The sequence below is a fragment of the Lontra canadensis genome, unplaced genomic scaffold (assembly GCF_010015895.1).
Source record: "Lontra canadensis isolate GAN:19392208 unplaced genomic scaffold, GSC_riverotter_1.0 scaffold24, whole genome shotgun sequence".
Classification (NCBI taxonomy): Eukaryota; Metazoa; Chordata; class Mammalia; order Carnivora; family Mustelidae; genus Lontra; species Lontra canadensis.
Genome location: NW_022631018.1, coordinates 13,893,399 through 13,910,574, shown reverse-complemented (window position 1 = coordinate 13,910,574; position 17,176 = coordinate 13,893,399). Strand labels below are relative to the sequence as shown.

Below are 17,176 nucleotides of genomic sequence, written 5' to 3'. Positions count from 1 at the left end.
TCCATTTTTTAATGAAGGTTTGTATTTGAAGAGCTATTTAGAACCTTAGGTTCAAGGAGCTTTAAAGAAACTTTTGGGCCTGTGACCGTTAATTTGCCAAGTAAAAAGTGGTGAAATGAGCTTGTAACCTTGAAATTCAGGATAGGACTCCACTTTTTTTTTTAAGATTTTTATTTATTCATTTGACAGAGAGAGCACAAGCAGGGGGAGGTGCAGTGGGAGAGGGAGAAGCAGGCTCCCCGCTGAGCAGGGAGCCCGATGCAGGACTCAGTCCCAGGACCCTGGGATCATGACCTGAGCCAAAAGCAGATGCTTAACAACTGAGCCCCCCCAGGCGCCTCAGGGGCTACACATTTTTATCACTATGAAGTTCATCGGTTTTCTTGGCTGGTCACAGATTGGCTGTAATGCCATCGTTAGGTTTCCCTTTTAACAGGACTACTGATAAAAGGGTTTTCTAAGTATTTTCAGTTTTCTTGGATTCCTAACTTGTATGTGACTAAAATTCTGCTTTCTATTGCATAACGTCTGTTGCAAGTCCAGGGTAGCTGGGAGTCAGGTGCAGGGCAGTTATTTTTTAATTGGTGGGGTTGGTTGATTGGTTGGTTTTAATTCCTCTCACGGTGGCACAGAAGCAGATGACATAAAAGACAATTTCTGAACGTGACTGTGGCCAGCCCTTTGGTGGCTGGCATAATTGAGCGGGAAAATTTGCGACATGGATCTGGTTCTCTGATAACCTGATGGCATACACAGGCTTTGGAAAATAACGTGTTGCCGCATTTTTAATACACGACACACTGCTCCATCAAGAAAATGACCAGGTTTGAGTCTGTATGATTCAGAAGTAGTGCACCTCGGAGTTTATTGTAGGAAAGTCGAAACTCCACAGAACTTTTGAAAAGTATCCCATTGACCTTGTAGTTGTGTTTGTTGTGGCTTTGTTAGGCCAGTCACAGTATTCCTGGGAATAAGCCAGTCCTTAAACGTGCTCTTTAGAAATCCTTAAGAAATACTTAATACTTTAGAAATACTTAAGACTCACACGATCGTGTTTCTTTCCTCCTCCTTTTTCTTCAAGAGAAGCTGTAGTGTTAGGGAGCACGGACTTCCTGGAGGACGACATCGAGAAGATCGTGGAGGAGCTGGGCAAGGAGTACAAGGGCAACGCCTACCACCTCATGCACAAGAACTGCAATCACTTCTCCTCGGCGCTGTCGGAGGTGAGTGCCGCTTTCTCCGCAGATCCTTTGAGCAAAAAACGGCCCCGGCGTCCTCACAGTCCGCTTTCGCAGCCACGTGTGTGTCTCCTGTAAGCACAGGCCTTTGTGTCGGGGGAGCGTGGCGCCCCGTGTCCTGTAGGAATGAATGAGCTCCCCGAGGTCCGCGGCTTCCGAGTGGGCGCAGTTTCCGACCGTGCTCCCGACCACGACGCGGCCGCGGGGAGAGGGCGCACCGATGACCCACGATCGATCGTCTCCTCGGCTCCCGATTCATTTTCTTACAGCCTGGAGCTTGCTCTTGAAAGAAAGCAATGCCTGAGCGACGTTTCTCCCCCCAGCTCTGAAAATTGTTCATAAGTCGTTCGTGTTGCCACTCTGGAAATTTCGTTCCGCCAGCTTACACACGGGCACGCACTTGCCTTGGGAGTTTTTGAGTCCCAAGTGGGAGATCGGAGCTAGCTCAGAATCGTAGGGCCTGACACAGGAAACGGAGGGAAGAAATCACAAGATTCGGAAATAAGGTCGAGCAGATTAACGGGCACTCAAAGAGCTTCCCAGTTCGCCGACTCTGGGCGGCCAGAGGCAGGGGCAGCGCCAGGCCCCGCTGGACCCGGGCAGAACAAATGGAGCCGCTGCCTCGGTGGCCTGTGCATGGGTGCCCAGCTCCCCAGCCCTCTCCCCTGCCCTCGCAGCTGCCACAGCTCGGCTCTCGGACAGGCCCCTGGTTGGGGACGCTGTGCTGCTTGGAGGATGCGTCTCGCGCCCGCCGCACGGAGGGTCCCGCCACGGTGCACAGAGTCGGTGTCTTCACGTTCGCGTGACCCCCGACGGTTTGCCCAGGTGTGGAAGCCGGAGGGGCAGCACCAGTCTTGTAGACACGCTGACACCGTCGAGGTGACCTGGTTGCCTTTCGGGAACGAGAGAAGGTGGTTCAGATCCTTCTTGACCCTGCTTGTCCCCTCATCCGGGAACCCATAGGGATCCGTAAATGTTAGAATTGGCAGAGACAGTAGCAAGCACCCAGTCCAGTCGCCTCATGTGACACGGCCGCTGTGCCCTCATCTGGGGTCTGGAGGAGCCGCTAGGCTGTCATCTGTTGTCACAGGGGAAGCAGCCTACACGATCGGGAACGGTCGATCCGGCTCCAGGAGACCCGGCGTCTGGATCCCCCAGCTGTTTCCGCCAGGCTGCAGACATCAGGGGGACCACGTGTGGCCCAGGTGATGCCCGGATCTGTCCTCTCCTCCCGGCAAGAAGAGAAAAACCCCCCAAATCCCCAAAGTTGAGTTTGGGGGCGGCCGAAAGTGCTAAACTTTTTGTGTTGCTCTCTCCTCCTCGTGGGAGGGAATGTGGTTAAAAGGTTTCCAGGCCTGAGCCAAGTAGGAAGGGGAGCAGGGGGGACACCACACTGACTCTCTCACTGCTGCCCGCATCCCTGCTCCCCCCCTCACCCTGTCCCAGCTGGGATCTCCCCGGGTGGCTGTCACCTCTAAGTGACTGCTGGGAGACTGTGAGGGAGATGACATAAGAGAGACCATTTCCAGGGGGGACTTCAAAGTATTAAAAAGCAGTTTTTAGATACTAATGAGCTCTTGTAAAATCAGATGTAAAATCGAGGCTGCTGACTATCCGGCCTGATGTGCGCATTTTGTAGCAGGTTTTAAGAAAAGGGTTTAGGGAATACTCACATGTTGCTTGAAGTTGGAAACACAGCTTCCTGGCCTCCAGGCATCTCAACCTCACTCCGGCCAGAAGAAATGCCCCGGCCTTTTTTTTTTTTTTTTTTTTTTTAAATCCTGAACTCACAATCGTAATTGGCTGAGCTTGACTCATAGACTGAAACCCGGTGCCGTCTGCCACCCTCCCTGCTACACTGAGAGGTGGAGGCTCAGGGAACGGGACTTGTCCCTGGGAACCATTGCAGGTCAGGACACTGTCCTCGGACCCCTACACCATGAAAGTTAGGGACGCTTACCGGCCGGCCTGGCTTCCTTGCAGGTGCCCCTGGGAAGGGCTTTTTCCTGCTGGGACTGGGCATGTTGAGTTGCTCATCGGCTCCGCGTTTCCAATACGGGGAATGATTGGATCTGTAACCGGTGATTCTTGCCAAAACTGCAAGTGGTGGGAAAACCCGTCACCAGAACTGTGAGCCCCTGCTGCTCCCGTACCCCCCCTTCCCCGGGGTGCTTCAGGGCGGCTCCGGCCACGACTGGTGCAGTTGGGGGCTGGCAGCCAGACCGCCCTCCTCCCGCAGACACAGGCCCATCTTCTCTAGGCTGTTCTCTAGGGATTTTATCCTGACGAATCCCTAAACATCATATGGCTGTCCAGTTCAGGTACATAAAGATATTTCCAGTAAGAACTCTTTGTCCCTCCTGTGCACATCCTTCTCAGATCAGAAAAGGGGCTGGATGAGAGCAGGGACAATTTTAAAAAGTAAAGTTAGGATTGCTGAACGGCACACACTGATTTCGTAACAACAAACAGAAACCCCAAACCACAGCCCCTCAGGAGGAGAGAAGGGGAGCGGCCATAATAACCTTTCTTTTTCAATACTGCGCCTTCCCTTGTCCTAAAGAAAAACACTGCGCTCGGCCTCTCTGAGCCGCTGCGAGGACTTGGAGTCCCACCGGGCTGCCGCCCTGTTCCTACACCTGCCGCAAACGACGCCGCACGCGGCTTCCACGCCCATGAAGCCCACGACCTGGCATCGCGGACAAACGGCTGTTTGGATCCGACCGTCTCTAGGCAGACCCTCCGAAACCAAGATTCAGCCGGTTTTCCAGGCGCAATCGGAAACCCTTGGGCAGAAGCCCTGTCTTCTCGAGCGTTTGGTGGCTGGAGCACAAGAGCGCAGACCGGGCTGCTTCTCCCCAGCAGACCTTTGTTTCTCACCATTCTGGAGGCCGGGGGTCCAAGGTCAAGGCTCTGGCAGATTTGGTGACTGGTGAGGTCTGTGTCGTGGGTCACAGGCACGAGAGGTGAGGGGGCACTCAGATCCCTGGTTGGCGCACTAATCTGTGCCCCAGGGCCGAGCCTCCCAGAGGCCCCTCTTCCATGCACGATGGTGGATGATGGCAGCAGCTTAGAGGGGACAGTAATCTTCGGTCTAGAGCGGGGCCCTTGGTGCTCACTCCCAGAGACAGGGGTTTTACTTTTGGTGTGTGTTCCCTGTCATGACATTGCCTCAGCCCCGAAAACCTCTCAGGCCGACTTCGGGTTACTGGCCAGAGTCTCTCAGGTCCTGAATGATGCGTCCGACCTGGTAAAGATGGTTCGTACCAAAACTGAAGGTGGGCACCACCCGGCTTTCTAAAATGAACCTTGATGCTTAGTGGGATTTGTTCTAACTGGCTTAAGGCCAGGAACTGAAAGGGTATAACCGAAATCAATACTTCAGGTTCAACGAAAGGGAGAGAGAAGTTCTCCGTCTCGTAAGAGAAACGCTGTGAACAGACTGGACGACCCAAGAAAAGACGGACAAATTCCTAGAAATGCTATTTTCTGAAGCTGAATTATAAGGAATAGAAAATCTGGCTAGACCTGTTACTACTAAGGAGATTGCATCAAAAACCTCCCAGCAGACCAAAGTCTAAGACCAGACAGCTTGACTGATGAATTCTACCGAACTTCATTCAAGGATTTAATACCTAATCTCCAACTTTTCCCCAAAAAAGAAAGAGGAGGGAACACTTCCACACTCCTTTTATGAGGCCAGCAACACCCCGATACCAAAACCGGACAAGGACACCACAAGAAAGGAAAATCACAGGCCAACATCCTGGATGAACAGAGATGCAGAAACCCTCAATAGGACATAGCAAGCCGGAGCCAACACTACATTAGGAGGATTCTACACCAGGATCGGGTGGGACTTTTCCCAGGGACGCAAAGGTGGTTCCACATTTGCAGATCAGTGTGATACGCCACCTTAAAGTGAAAAATAAAAATCATGATCATCTCAGTAGGTCCAGAAAAGCATTTGACAAAATTCAACATCTGCTTACGATAATTTTCTCTCGAAGTGGGTAGAGCGGGAACTACCTCACCACAATAAAGGCCGAAGGCGACAGGCCCACAGTGCCCGTCCTACACGGTGGGGCAAGATCCAGAGGAAGACAGGGGCAGCCCCCTGCCGTTCCACGCGGCGCTGTACCAGCTCTCCCTGGGCGTCTGTCTCTTCGCCCCTAGCGAGTGTGTGTCGTGGGCAGGATTTCTACAAGGGGAATTACTGGTTGAAGTAATTTCGCTCCGTAAGCCACCACCCACCCTAAGAAGTGTGTTTTACATCTGGACGCAGCAGGTACACGCGCGTACGTGTAATGCATTTAGTGTCACAACTGGCCCTCCTCTCTTTCAAACTTCGAGTCACGATGCTGAATGACTCACGGATGGACTCGAAGTGTCGAGACGTTGGCTTGGCAGAGGACCAGCATGCTTCTGAGAGGGTGGGGGGTGGGGGACTGGCCACAGACTGGACTCCGCCACGGAGAACTCAGCCCACGGGTGTGGCCGTGTCTCAGCACGATCCACCTACCAGAGCAGGAGGCTGTCGTTCTCCATACCACGTTTTCAGCTGGTCAGGCCACACCACCGGGCCTTGGGAGGAAGGTAGCTCATCGGGACTTGGGAAGTAGTTCGGAGGAAGGGAATAGTCCGCGGTGGCTGTCGCTAACCGCACAGTGCCCGCCACACCTCCGCGCTTCCCCTGCAGCTGTGCGGGTGCCCCTCCCCGGCGCATCTCAGCTCTAAAGTACAACATAAACTTGTCTGCCGGGGTTTCTGATGTAGAGAGACGGGAGTGGCACCATGTACGGTGACCCCTCGGCTGTCCCCCATATCAAGTTCACAGACACATTTCTCATGTATCTGTTTTCTAAAGATTCTATTTGAAAGAGCACGAGCAGAGGCGCATAGGGAGAGGGAGAAGCAGACTCAGTCCCCACTGAGCTGGGAGTCTGACATGGGGCTCGGTCCGAGGACCCCGAGATCATGACCCGTGCTGAAGGCAGCCGCGTCACTAACCGAGCCACCCAGGCGCCCTCCCAAATAACTTGAAGTACTGTCTCTCCGTGCTGCCTGGCGGGTGATCGAATTTGGTCACAACGATGCCACCACTTCCCTAAGTGAGACTTGCCCTGTGGTTAAGTCAGAGACGTCGTATGTAAGGGAAATGTAATGTTTGTCAGGTAAGGCTACCCCTTTAGAGAGAGAAAAATACCTTGCTTAATTACAGGTCCTGGTTTGTTTATATTTTAGTGATTTTTGGACTATGATACTTTGACACCTTTTCCAGAGTCACCAACTAAGATAAGATGTCCGGATCCTAGCCTGTGACTGTGACGTGACTAGAGGCGAAACCGCCAGGGGGACGGGCAGGGGAACGGGGGCAAGGGCTCAGTCAGCCCAGCATTGCCTGTGGACAGGCAAGAGCATTAAGAAAGAGTAAAGTTCGCTGTGGAAGACCCGATTCTCGTTCTCTGAGATAGGTGGCCAATGGCTTTTGGCTCCGGAGTCCTCTAAGGACAGGGTCAGGGCAGGAAGTGGGCAGACAGCCACACACCATCAGCCAGAGGGACCCTCCTGGCCCCATGTCTGCCCCTGCCACCCCCAGCGGAGTCTGCGGACAAAAGGCAGCTGGGCATTCTGGCCTCGTCCTGGGCATGGCCTCGCTCCTGCCCCGGACTCCCGAAGCCAGGGCTGCGTCTGGGGAGATGGGCTTTCTCAGCTGATGCGAGTGCCTGGGGAGAAGTGGGACAGGGACAGAAGTCCACGGAGTAGATAGAGATGCAGAAAGTGAGCTCCTCGAACAAGGCTCCGCAGAAAGGGGGGGGATGGGGCTGCCGGGAGGGCCCAGGCTCCCAAGGCAGGTGCCATGTGTCCCCGGAGGCCCGGGTGCAAGGTTTCCAGGGCACCCCCTGCCTCCCCTGCTCCCTGGCACTGGGCCAGGCCCACGACATCCTTCTCACGTAACCCGACACCCTTTGTCATCCACAGATCCTCTGTGGGAAAGAGATCCCTCGCTGGATCAACCGACTGGCCTACTTCAGCTCCTGCATTCCCTTCCTACAGAGTTGCCTCCCCAAGGAGTGGCTCACGCCTGCGGCTCTGCAGTCCAGCGTCAGCCAGGAGCTGCAGGACGAACTGGAGGAGGCTGAGGACGCCGCCGCGTCCGCCTCCGTGGCCAGCGCTGCGGCCGGCCCCAGGCCCGGGCGCCACACCAAACTCTAAGCGTCTCCAAAGCCCCCCCCAGAGCTGTCTCGGACAGGGGACGGTCAGCTAGAGAAAAGTACAAGAGCACGCGTCCTCTGGACATTCTGTATGCAAAGATGGCTCCCCCCCCAATCCCAGTTTTTCAGCTCAGGATTATATTTGTAATCAAAAGAATCACTCGGCGCAGGAGGGAGAACTTTGTATGAAGCTGCCCTCTGGTTTTTTTTACCCACTTGTAAATTCGGATTTCCTTCTGTTTTATACGAGCTCTGTTCAGTTATGTTTACAGTATTTTGTATCGCTGTTTACAAATCGTGCATGGACTCCTGCCACCGTGGAAGAAGGAAGCATTCGCGGCCCCAGCGGGCGAGGCGGGCCAGCTCTGTGGCCTCCCAACATCGGCCAGAGCTGTGGCGGGGCCCCCAGGCACGCAACAGGTCCTGGAGCAGCCAGAGTCACCGTCCCCTGCTTACGAATGGTCTTTTAGGTTCGTGTTTGGTTTTGTCCATGTTCGGGACGCAGAGGGGAAGGAGAACCCGGGGCTGAGGGCGGTGGCTCACAGCCCCGCAAGGGAGCGCGGTCCCCAGGTCCCCCCAGATCCAGGCCAGGGAGGTGGGGGGGCAAGGGGGGTGTCCTTGCATCCCAAATACTGGTCCAGCTCAGCAGGTGGGCCCCTTCCTGTGTCCGTCCGGCTCAGACACCTCTGATTCTGTCGTTAAGGTCGTTTTCGTTGAAGATACCCCTGCTGGGCACTGAGGAGTATTTTTGCACACGTGCTGGGGGCCTCACCTTCATTTTTGTATATCCACTACCCTCCCCGCCCCGGGCTGCGATGATAGGGTGGGAAGGTCCAAGCGACAGCCTTCTGAGTAGCCGTATGAGGTGACATGCAGCTGCTTTCTTACTGGTCGGGCCGCCTGTTACATGAGACCTTGAGAACCGGGGGCTGAAGTAACACTGTCCAGCGAGCGACTCCGCCGTCCCGCCGTCTTACCTACCATTCCCGACCGAGCGTGTCGGAGGCCGCGGCTCGTGATGGGAGTCGCGTCCCCTCATCACAGGAAACCGAGTCTCGTTGACTTTTTGTTGGAAGATACTCGTGTGTCTTAAAAGTCATCTTTTTCTGTTCTCTCAGATGTGTGTCTTACAGAACCTGCTCTGAGGGAGAACTTGGCCGCTGCGGACGAGTCCTTCATTAGCAAGGACTCCGTGTGCACAGGCTACTTCCCGTTTGACCCCTGGACGTAAGAGCCAAGTCATTACGTGTCAGATTCAATTTTTCTGCCTTAAGAATGAATGTCCTACATAGAATATTGGATGCGGCATAGAAGTTAATCCAAGGCAGTGACTTCAGCTCTATCGAGACGGTTAGTTTCAAAGGCACCTCCGCTCGCGCAAACTTCTCGATCGGGTTGTTTGCTAGAGCGCTTTGTGAAGATCCGTACCTTTCAGTAAAGGACATTTTTAACTTTTCCATCAGCTGATTTTGATTCATTTTTATCAACTGAAGCACACGCCGTTCCTAGGGAAACCAAACCTTGGGTTAGAAGCTTTGACCTGAGGAAAATGAAGCCACTTAACCTAATTTACGCTTCTGACTGTTCCGTGTCTGGAGAGGAAAGCCTCGGCCATTCTACCCTCGGTTCTTGAGAGGGTGCAGAGCTCTCGTTTCAGAGACGCGGCCAAAGGAGGGAAGGAGTATGTGGTCTTTGTGAGAAGTGGACTCGGTTCAGGCCTCAAAAGGAGATTTAGAATCAAACACTAAGACTGGCCAGGTGTGTGTTCCCTCAGAGGAGAGGCCTAGCATCAGAAGCCAGGGTAGTGGAAAGTGTCAGAGACAGTTTGCTTGGGATTTTTTTAAATATGCTGGTGGGTGACGGTTGTTTCCGGTCCATTCTGATGGACGTGATTTTAGTCTGCGCTGCTGACCCGCGCAAAGGAGTGGCCGCCCGTTAGACCCCTCTAGGTTAACGCCAGGGACATCCCATCAGTGCTTAGCCAGAGCCCAGCACCTCAGCGCACAAATGATTTCTCCATCGTCCTGTTGTATTTATTTTCATCTGCGGCATTTGGAGTGAAAAATAGCGTGAAGGGGCCTGGTAGAAATAAATAGTGACCTGAGGCCGCACCTCATAGTAGCAGTCAGCAGCCGAAATCCTGGGTGCGAGATTGCTTGCCATCCAGTGGTACTTGAGGTTGAAAAAGAAAGAAACGTCTTTACTTTGGAAACTCATTTAAACCAGTTCCCCTCTGTAGTTCAAAGTTGCGGTTGGACTTAATGGACTAGCACTTAACCAGCTCTTCCTTGCCCCTTGTTCTCAGCCTGATCTCTGTTCAGAAAAATCCGTGTCCATTAGGGTACATGTGGCGGAGTCAGAGATGCTCTTTGTAGTGGGAACCAAGCGAAACACCCTTCTCACGGTGGGTTGGACAGTGACAGACCGTGGGGGGGTCAGAGCTGCTGGTTTCTGTTGGTTTTCAGTGCCCTTGCTTGGGTCTGTCGGTTTGTTTTGTCAACCCTAAGAAGGGGGCATCGGCTTTGGAAAGTGGCCTCTGGAACTGCAGGAGGAGGCGCGGAGAGAGGCTCCGCCGGAGGCCTGCCCCCAGCCAGCCAGCCGCCGCTCTGACCCCAGCAATAGCGCACAGCCCCCTTCACCAGCATCTGTACAGAGCAGGGAGGCCCGGGGTTCGCCGATGGGCGCCTTCGTGCGCGCCAGAAGAGTCCTCGCTACACGCGCTGCGGGACTCCGTGTCCGTGGCTTCTCTCCATCACGAAACGGGTAGAAACTCACTCACTGCTTCAGGGCTCGAGTCTGTGTTGTCTTCTTATGGCTCCGTTTCTGCAAGATACTTGGCCGTTTCAATCCGTGCTGTATGTCCTTTGGGTTTTGTTCCGCAAGCTGGCCACGCTCCGCGGCGTACCCTTCCCTTCCGTTTGGTCTTGGGGTGTGGCTCAGTCATCAGACTCGCCTTGTCTACGCAGTCCATACACATCTTCACTGTTCGAGAGGTGTTACAGCTGTTAAAGAATCTTCATGAACCTGAAGATCATTTCTTGTGAAGTTGAATGCAAATGTACTGTCATTCATAGTGTTTATATATATTAAAAAAAAAAAATACCAGGAATTTCACTTTTGCTACCTTGATACAGCATTGGGCTATCATGTTAACAACATTGAAATACATCAATTTATTAAAAAATACTTTTATAAGAAATGTTTCCTAGTGCTTTCTGACTACAGCTGTGATGCATGCGGTGGGCGGTGACTCTTAAAACCCCAGGCTCCCATCTGCTCTGTGGATGCGGTCGGCCCTCTGGTCAACCCACGCGCTGACTCACGTGCTTGCCCTCAAGCCCAAGTCCACTGGCCAAGTCCTTAGCTCCCAGAGAGCATGGCCACAGTCCTCACAGCGGCAGCGGGTGTCAGCCCCCCGGCTCCCGGGCCATGAGAGCAGGCTGGGACGGGAGACACATCCTCTCTGCTGTGCGCCCAGAGCACGGGGTGGCCCGCAGAGGGAGAGCCTCCGCTGTGCATGCGGGCTCCCTGTTCCCTGTGAACCTGTTCCGCCTCTGTCTAGCGCATCCAGCACGGCCCTGCCCTTCTCCGCTGGCTTTTTTGTACCTAGCCGAGTCGCATGTCCCTCCACCAACTCAAAAACTCTTACATTAAGTACTGTTAAATAACGGCTGGCGGCCCCTCCCTGCTAAAAAGGAATGACGGACAGGCATGTGTTCTCCGCTCAAGCACAGGGACCGAAGGGAACCGCCCCCCCGCCCCCAGTGCCCCATCTGAGTAGGTTCTGAAGAGCCTCCAACAAGTTGGTCCCAAACTCCGATCTGGTCAAGCCGCGGGTCTTGCCTACAGAGAAGAAGCCAAATGCCCTGAGAGAATAGCTCCTTTTCCCCGCTGCCCTCCCCACGTTCTCACCTCCCAGACCCTGACCTTGTTCTGAGTTTGCGGAAATCTGCGCTAATAAAGATGAAGGCCTTCGGCTGTACTTCCAAGAGGTAGCTTGGAGGCGGGCAGCTACCCATTTCCTTACAGATTCTGAGCCCAGAGACCTGCTGAGCCCTCTCAGACTCGTGCCTTTGATCCTTTCCCCCAAAAAGAAGATCGCACCTTGACCCTACCCTGCGCGGTGGGCGCGGTTTCCTGCTTGTCAAGGCCAAGGAGGGACGCTAACGGGAGTTAAGAAGGGCCTTCTCCCAACTTGGCCATGCAGGCATTCTTTTCCGGAGGCTGGTCGGGCGTACCTGTACCCTGCAGCCGTGTCCCGATGGGGAGGGCTCCACGGCCCCAATCTGGAACGTTCCATTCCCATGCTGTTGAGCGCAGTAGAGCCCTCTACCCAGAGCTCCTCTGTGACCCCCTCATTCGGGAGCAGTTGCCTGTTTCCACCAGACACTCTGGCTACTCGGCCGCCCCAGCTAGGGGAGCCAGTGGCCACCACACTAGCGTCCTCACCCCCTAGCCCCCAGCGATCGGTGGGAGCTAGTGCCTGAGCAACCTTCAGATGCTCCAGAAGCTGCCGCCATACAGAGGGAGCCCAACAGGCTGGCCTAGCCTTGCGGACAGGTGGACCCGGGAATATGGTTGTCAAAGCCGGAAGCCAGACCCCTCAGGTGAAGGGGGTTACGACCCGCCCTGCTGGCTCTGCTGGGAAAGGGATATGCACTGGGCGGGGCAGCAAAAAATTAGACAAGGAGAAGTTACTCCGTCCGCCCAGGACCCTATGTGACTATCCACCCAAATAGGGACTGGTGTTTTGGGGTCACCAAACCGAAGCAAGAAAGACTAAGGCAAGCAGGGCTGCCAGACTCGGCCCTAATCAAAGGCAGAAGGACCCTCTGGCCTCCTGTTTCCCCCCACCCAGGGTCAGCGAGTGGGCGCCATGGAGAGGCCCTCGCAGAGGCCCCTGGTGGGCAGCCGACAATCCACAGAAGACCAGCATCTCTACAAAAAAAAAGTCACTTTGGGAGCACCTGGGTGGCTCAATGGGTTGGGCCTCTGCCTTCGGCTCAGGTCATGATCTCAGGGTCCTGGGATCGAGCCCTGCATCAGGCTCTCTGCTCAGCAAGGAGCCTGCTTTCCCCCTCTCTCTCTCTCTCCCTCTCTCTCTCTTTCTCTCTCTCTCTCTGCCTGCCTCTCTGCCTACTTGTGATCTTTGTCAAATGAATAAATAAAATCTTAAAAAAAAAAGTCACTTTGCATCTGAAAGTTCAGTGGATTTTGTGGAACAGACAAAAGAGAAAAGGGAAATGGTCTTACTGTAGCCCTGCTGTGTGCACCTCGGGTCTGTGCGGGACCCAGTACTCTGCACCACTGACAGTACCGGGCCTGCCCGGCCACTTGGGCTCCTCCCACTGGGACTCCCAGTCTGCAGCGGGCAAGCGCCCCCAGTACCCTACACTTCTTCACATGTCTGCTGTCCTCTGCTTCCTCTGGAACCCAGGTGCAGGTGCACACCCCCAGACTGTGTCCCCCCCCCCACCCGCCATTGCTGCTTCCACCACTTCCTCCTCCTCCCTCCCAAACCACCAGCTCCACTGAGCCCATGTGCCCTGGTGCTCCCAGCAGCACCCTCGGTGCTCCCTTCTGCTCTCCCTCCTCCTGCCTGTCTTCCCCTCCACCACGTTCCTGTCTTCATTCATTTGCAGGGACTCCAGTCACACAGATGTCCCATCCTCTACCCTGGCCCTGTGTTTCTTCCCCGGGTCTCTGTTGCCACTGGGGTGGGACAATGCCTCCTGCAAGACAGTCCTGCCCCATCCACAGTCATTGCCACGTCAAAGGTCCCCCACACATCTTGCCCCCAGGGGGTAGGCGGTGGGTCCCTGGTTGAGAACCAGGGTCAAGGTCTCTGCCCCACTTCCACCAGCACTCCAACCTTGACCGTGTCCCCACCGCAACTGACCCTCTTGTAAATCTTCACCTTGAGCATCTCTGCCCACCGGCCCGCATGGCTCTGATGCTCCGGGTAACACCGTACCCCCTGTCACTTCAGATGTCTTCAGATGTCCCCCGTGTCCTCACACACGTCAGCTGAGACCCTTGCTGTGTGCTTCCTCCAACAGATACATTGGAGGCAGCTGCCCCTGTATTATGAAACCCAGTGCTCCCTCCTCTGTGTGTCTCCTTTACTTTCACACAGAACATTCACGTCCCACACATCTGGTCACCCCATGTCGGGGGAAGGTCCCCACCCATGCAATTCTGTGTGACGCCAGTGGGATGTCCAGTGATTTAACTCTGTTGTGATGCTGTGGTCTACCTGGGGGTGGTGTCAGCCCCCAGGTCAGGGCTCAGGTGCCGGTCACAAGTAGTAGCTCCCAGGTGACCACAACCTCTGTCTGACTCGGCGACCAATCACAGGTTCCCTTTCTTAAGTCCAGCTGATTTGCTGGATGGAGCAGCTGACAGAACTCAGGGAAACACTTACTTAGGTTTACCGTTGACTAAAGGACATGATAAAGAACGAGATGAACAGCCAGATGAAGAGATACATAGGGCAAATCTAGGAGGGTCCCGAGTGCAGGATCGATCACCACCTCCATTTTCAACCCCTGACCCTCTCTGGGTAAGTGGGGGTGAGAAGGGGTGCAAATTCCAAGCTTCTAATCTTTCGGCTGACCAGCCCCCATCCGGGATCCCACGCAGAGTCACCTCAGGAGAACAGGAGTTGCTCCTCGTGCTGTCACCACGTAGGACAGACAGGGGTTTCAGGCGCCCGTGTCGGGAACCAGGGGCAAAACCCGGTGTATCTGTCTTCTATTAACTCACAACCTCCAATTTCCCAATCTACAAACTCACCTGAATTTGTAATCAGAGTCATTGTCCCTGTCACAATGGGAGAAGGTCTCTGTTTCCAAAGACCAGTCCCCTCCCTTGCCACTGGATCCCGGGCTCCCCCATCTGCCAGGCACTTGCCCCAACACGTCCCCCCTCCTCCCCCCATCCTGAGCTCTGTCCTCATCATCTGTTTGCTTTTCTTTATGGTTTTTACACCCACATATTCATCCCTAGATGGCATGTCGTTTGGTTTTACATACTTTAAAACGTTATACAAATGGAATCCCACTGTGAATGTTTTCCTGTGATTTTTTAAATTCCATCTATTTTTTGAATTCGTGCACATGAGTGCATGTAGTGATACTTCATTCGTTTTCATTGCTGTATAGTATTCTGTCGTACAAATATACAATTTTATTTATCGATTTGACTTTTTTTTTAAGATTTTATTTATTTATTTATTTGACAGAGATCACAAGTAGGCAGAGAGAGAGAGATAGGGGGAAGCTGGCTCCCCACTGAGCAGAGAGCCTGATGTGGGGCTCGATCCCAGGACCCTAGGATCATGACCTGAGCTGAAGGCAGAGGCTTTAACCCACTGAGCCACCCAGGCGCCCTTATCGATTCAACTCTTAATGGATATCTGGGGCATTTCCAGTTTACTGCCCTTAGAGTGATGTTTCTGTGACTATTATAATGCATGTCTCCTGCTGCTCGTGGAGAGATGTCTCCCTGAAGGGAATCGCAAGGTTGTAGGGAGTATTCCTGCCCAACTTGATTCATGTAGAAGAAAAAAGGCCGTCTTCTTATTATCCTTTTATTAAATAAAATCCTCTCTCCTCCTGCTAACCAAACAGAGCTCCATAGCCTAGCTATTTTCGAATAATGTTATATAATGAAATTTCAGATCCTGGCCTTTTAAAAAAAATTTTTTTTTCATTATTAACTGAAGGAGTCAAAGAGGTGAGAACTGTATCGTATGCCCACACGGCCGCCAGGAAGGAAATCACTCGAGACACAAAAGCAGTTCAAAGAGTCCAAGTGGCGTCGTTGGAAGAAGGTTCTGCAGCAGGTCTGGTTCCAAGTGGACCCGTGTGAACGTTCATAGCTGTTTGCAGCTCTGTTCGAGCAGCAGGGGCTCATTCGACGTCCACACTTTAGAAATTGTTGCCCTGTCCAGTGCGGGTAAGCACTAAGCCCCGTATGAGTGTAACTTCCGAGGGACGGCCGCGTCTGCTAGCTCTTTATTATCTTAGGTGAGAATACGGTGAGAATACGCTGGCTTACGCACAATGTTGCAAACGCATGTCGGTCTTCCTCCAGGCGACTTCTCTGCCACATGCGTTTTGGAGAAACCAAACCCCTGCTAGAGATCTTGTTTAACAAACCAGCCCAAAGTTCTCCTGTCCTCCTGTCAGCACCGGGTCATCGAAATTATTTTCCCATGGGGCTGCAACGCTGTCCAGTCCCACCAGCAGAAGATTCTCATTCCCGTCACTCCCCACGCTTGCCAATGCCTGATACCGACTGGCTCTCCGGGGCTGGACATCCATCTGGCCAGCGGAAATTGGCCCCTAGGTGTGCTTTTGATCAGGATTCTCCTGATTATTAGTAGGATTGAGACTCTTAAGGGTTTCTGAGCTAAGTACTTATGTCTCCTTTTCTGTGAAATGTCTGTCCTACCCTTTGTTTTTCTACTAGGCTACATGTCTTTTTCTTGCTGATTCGTAGGAAATAGTAACATATTCTGGCTACTCTTCTTTGATGGTTCTGTGTCTTACACATATATTCTCCCAGCTGGAGATTTCTTTCACTATCTTTCTGGTGTGTTTGGAGAAACCGAAGTTCATTTTAAAGTAGTCAGAAATAAGGGCGCCTGGGTGGCTCAGTCATTAAGTGTCTGACTTCAGCTCAGGTCATGATCCCAGTGTCCTGGGATCGAGCCCTGCACCGAGCCCTTCATCGGGCTCCCTGCTCAGCTGGAAGCCTGCTTCTCCCTCTCCCACTCCCCCTGCTTGTGTTCCCTCTCTCGCTGTCTCTCTCTGTGAAATAAATAAATAAATATTAATCTTAAAAAAAAAAAAAAGGCAGCCAGAAATATCAGTAATGTTCTCTATGGTAAATATTTTTTATATCTTAAGACATTCATCTCTCCCCTTAGATCATCAAGATATTTTCCTACATTTTCTTCTAAATATTTTAATGTTTTCTTTGCGCAGCTAAGTCTTCAATCCATCCAGAATTGTATGTTGTATGTGTGTAAGTGAGATAGAGATCAATCTATTTTTTTTCCATACGGATAACTGTTCGCCCTAACGCAAAACACCAAACAGCCTGTCAATCACCCCCTGGTTGGCCATCCCCATTTCCTGTTAACCAGGTTTCTGTGCACAGATGAGCCTCCTTCTGGGCGCCCTCTAGTCCCACTGGGCTATTTACTATCTCCAGACTCATGATACGCTCTCCTAACTGCTAAGATTTATAATAAGCCCCAGTATGTGGAAAAGCAAGTGTCCCCAACCACTACAGGAGTGCTTTGGTTAGTCTTGGTTTTTTCCATATAAATTTCAGAATCAGCTTCACAAGTTACACACACACACATGCACACACACACACACACACACACACCCTATTGAAATTCCATTGAATTTATAGATCAGCTTGTAAAGAACCAACATCTGAATGACATTGAGTCTATCCAAGAACATGATACATCGCTCCATATACACTGATTTTTTTTTAATAAATTTTATTTTTTTAAACATATATTTTTATCCCCAGGGGTACAGGTCTGTGAATCGCCAGGTTTACACATTTCACAGCACTCACCATAGCACATACCCTCCCCAATGTCCGTAACCCCACTCCCCCTCTCCCAACCCCCTTCCCCCCATCAACCCTCAATTTGTTTTGTGAGATTAAGAGTCACTTATGGTTTGTCTCCCTCCC

At 52.8% G+C, this 17,176-nt stretch overlaps 1 protein-coding gene across 2 annotated transcripts in view; it reads left to right on the top strand.

The window, feature by feature from the left end:
- DESI2 (desumoylating isopeptidase 2) overlaps positions 1–8,018 on the top strand; it is a 39,983-nt gene extending 31,965 nt beyond the window's left edge. For both annotated transcript variants that reach the window (XM_032862883.1, XM_032862884.1), the window contains exons 4-5: positions 1,082–1,223; positions 7,221–8,018. In XM_032862883.1, the coding sequence (XP_032718774.1) occupies positions 1,082–1,223; positions 7,221–7,454 (376 nt within the window). In that variant the 3' untranslated portion in view covers positions 7,455–8,018. The remainder of the gene's footprint in view (positions 1–1,081; positions 1,224–7,220) is intronic.
- The last annotated feature ends 9,158 nt before the right edge of the window (positions 8,019–17,176 follow it).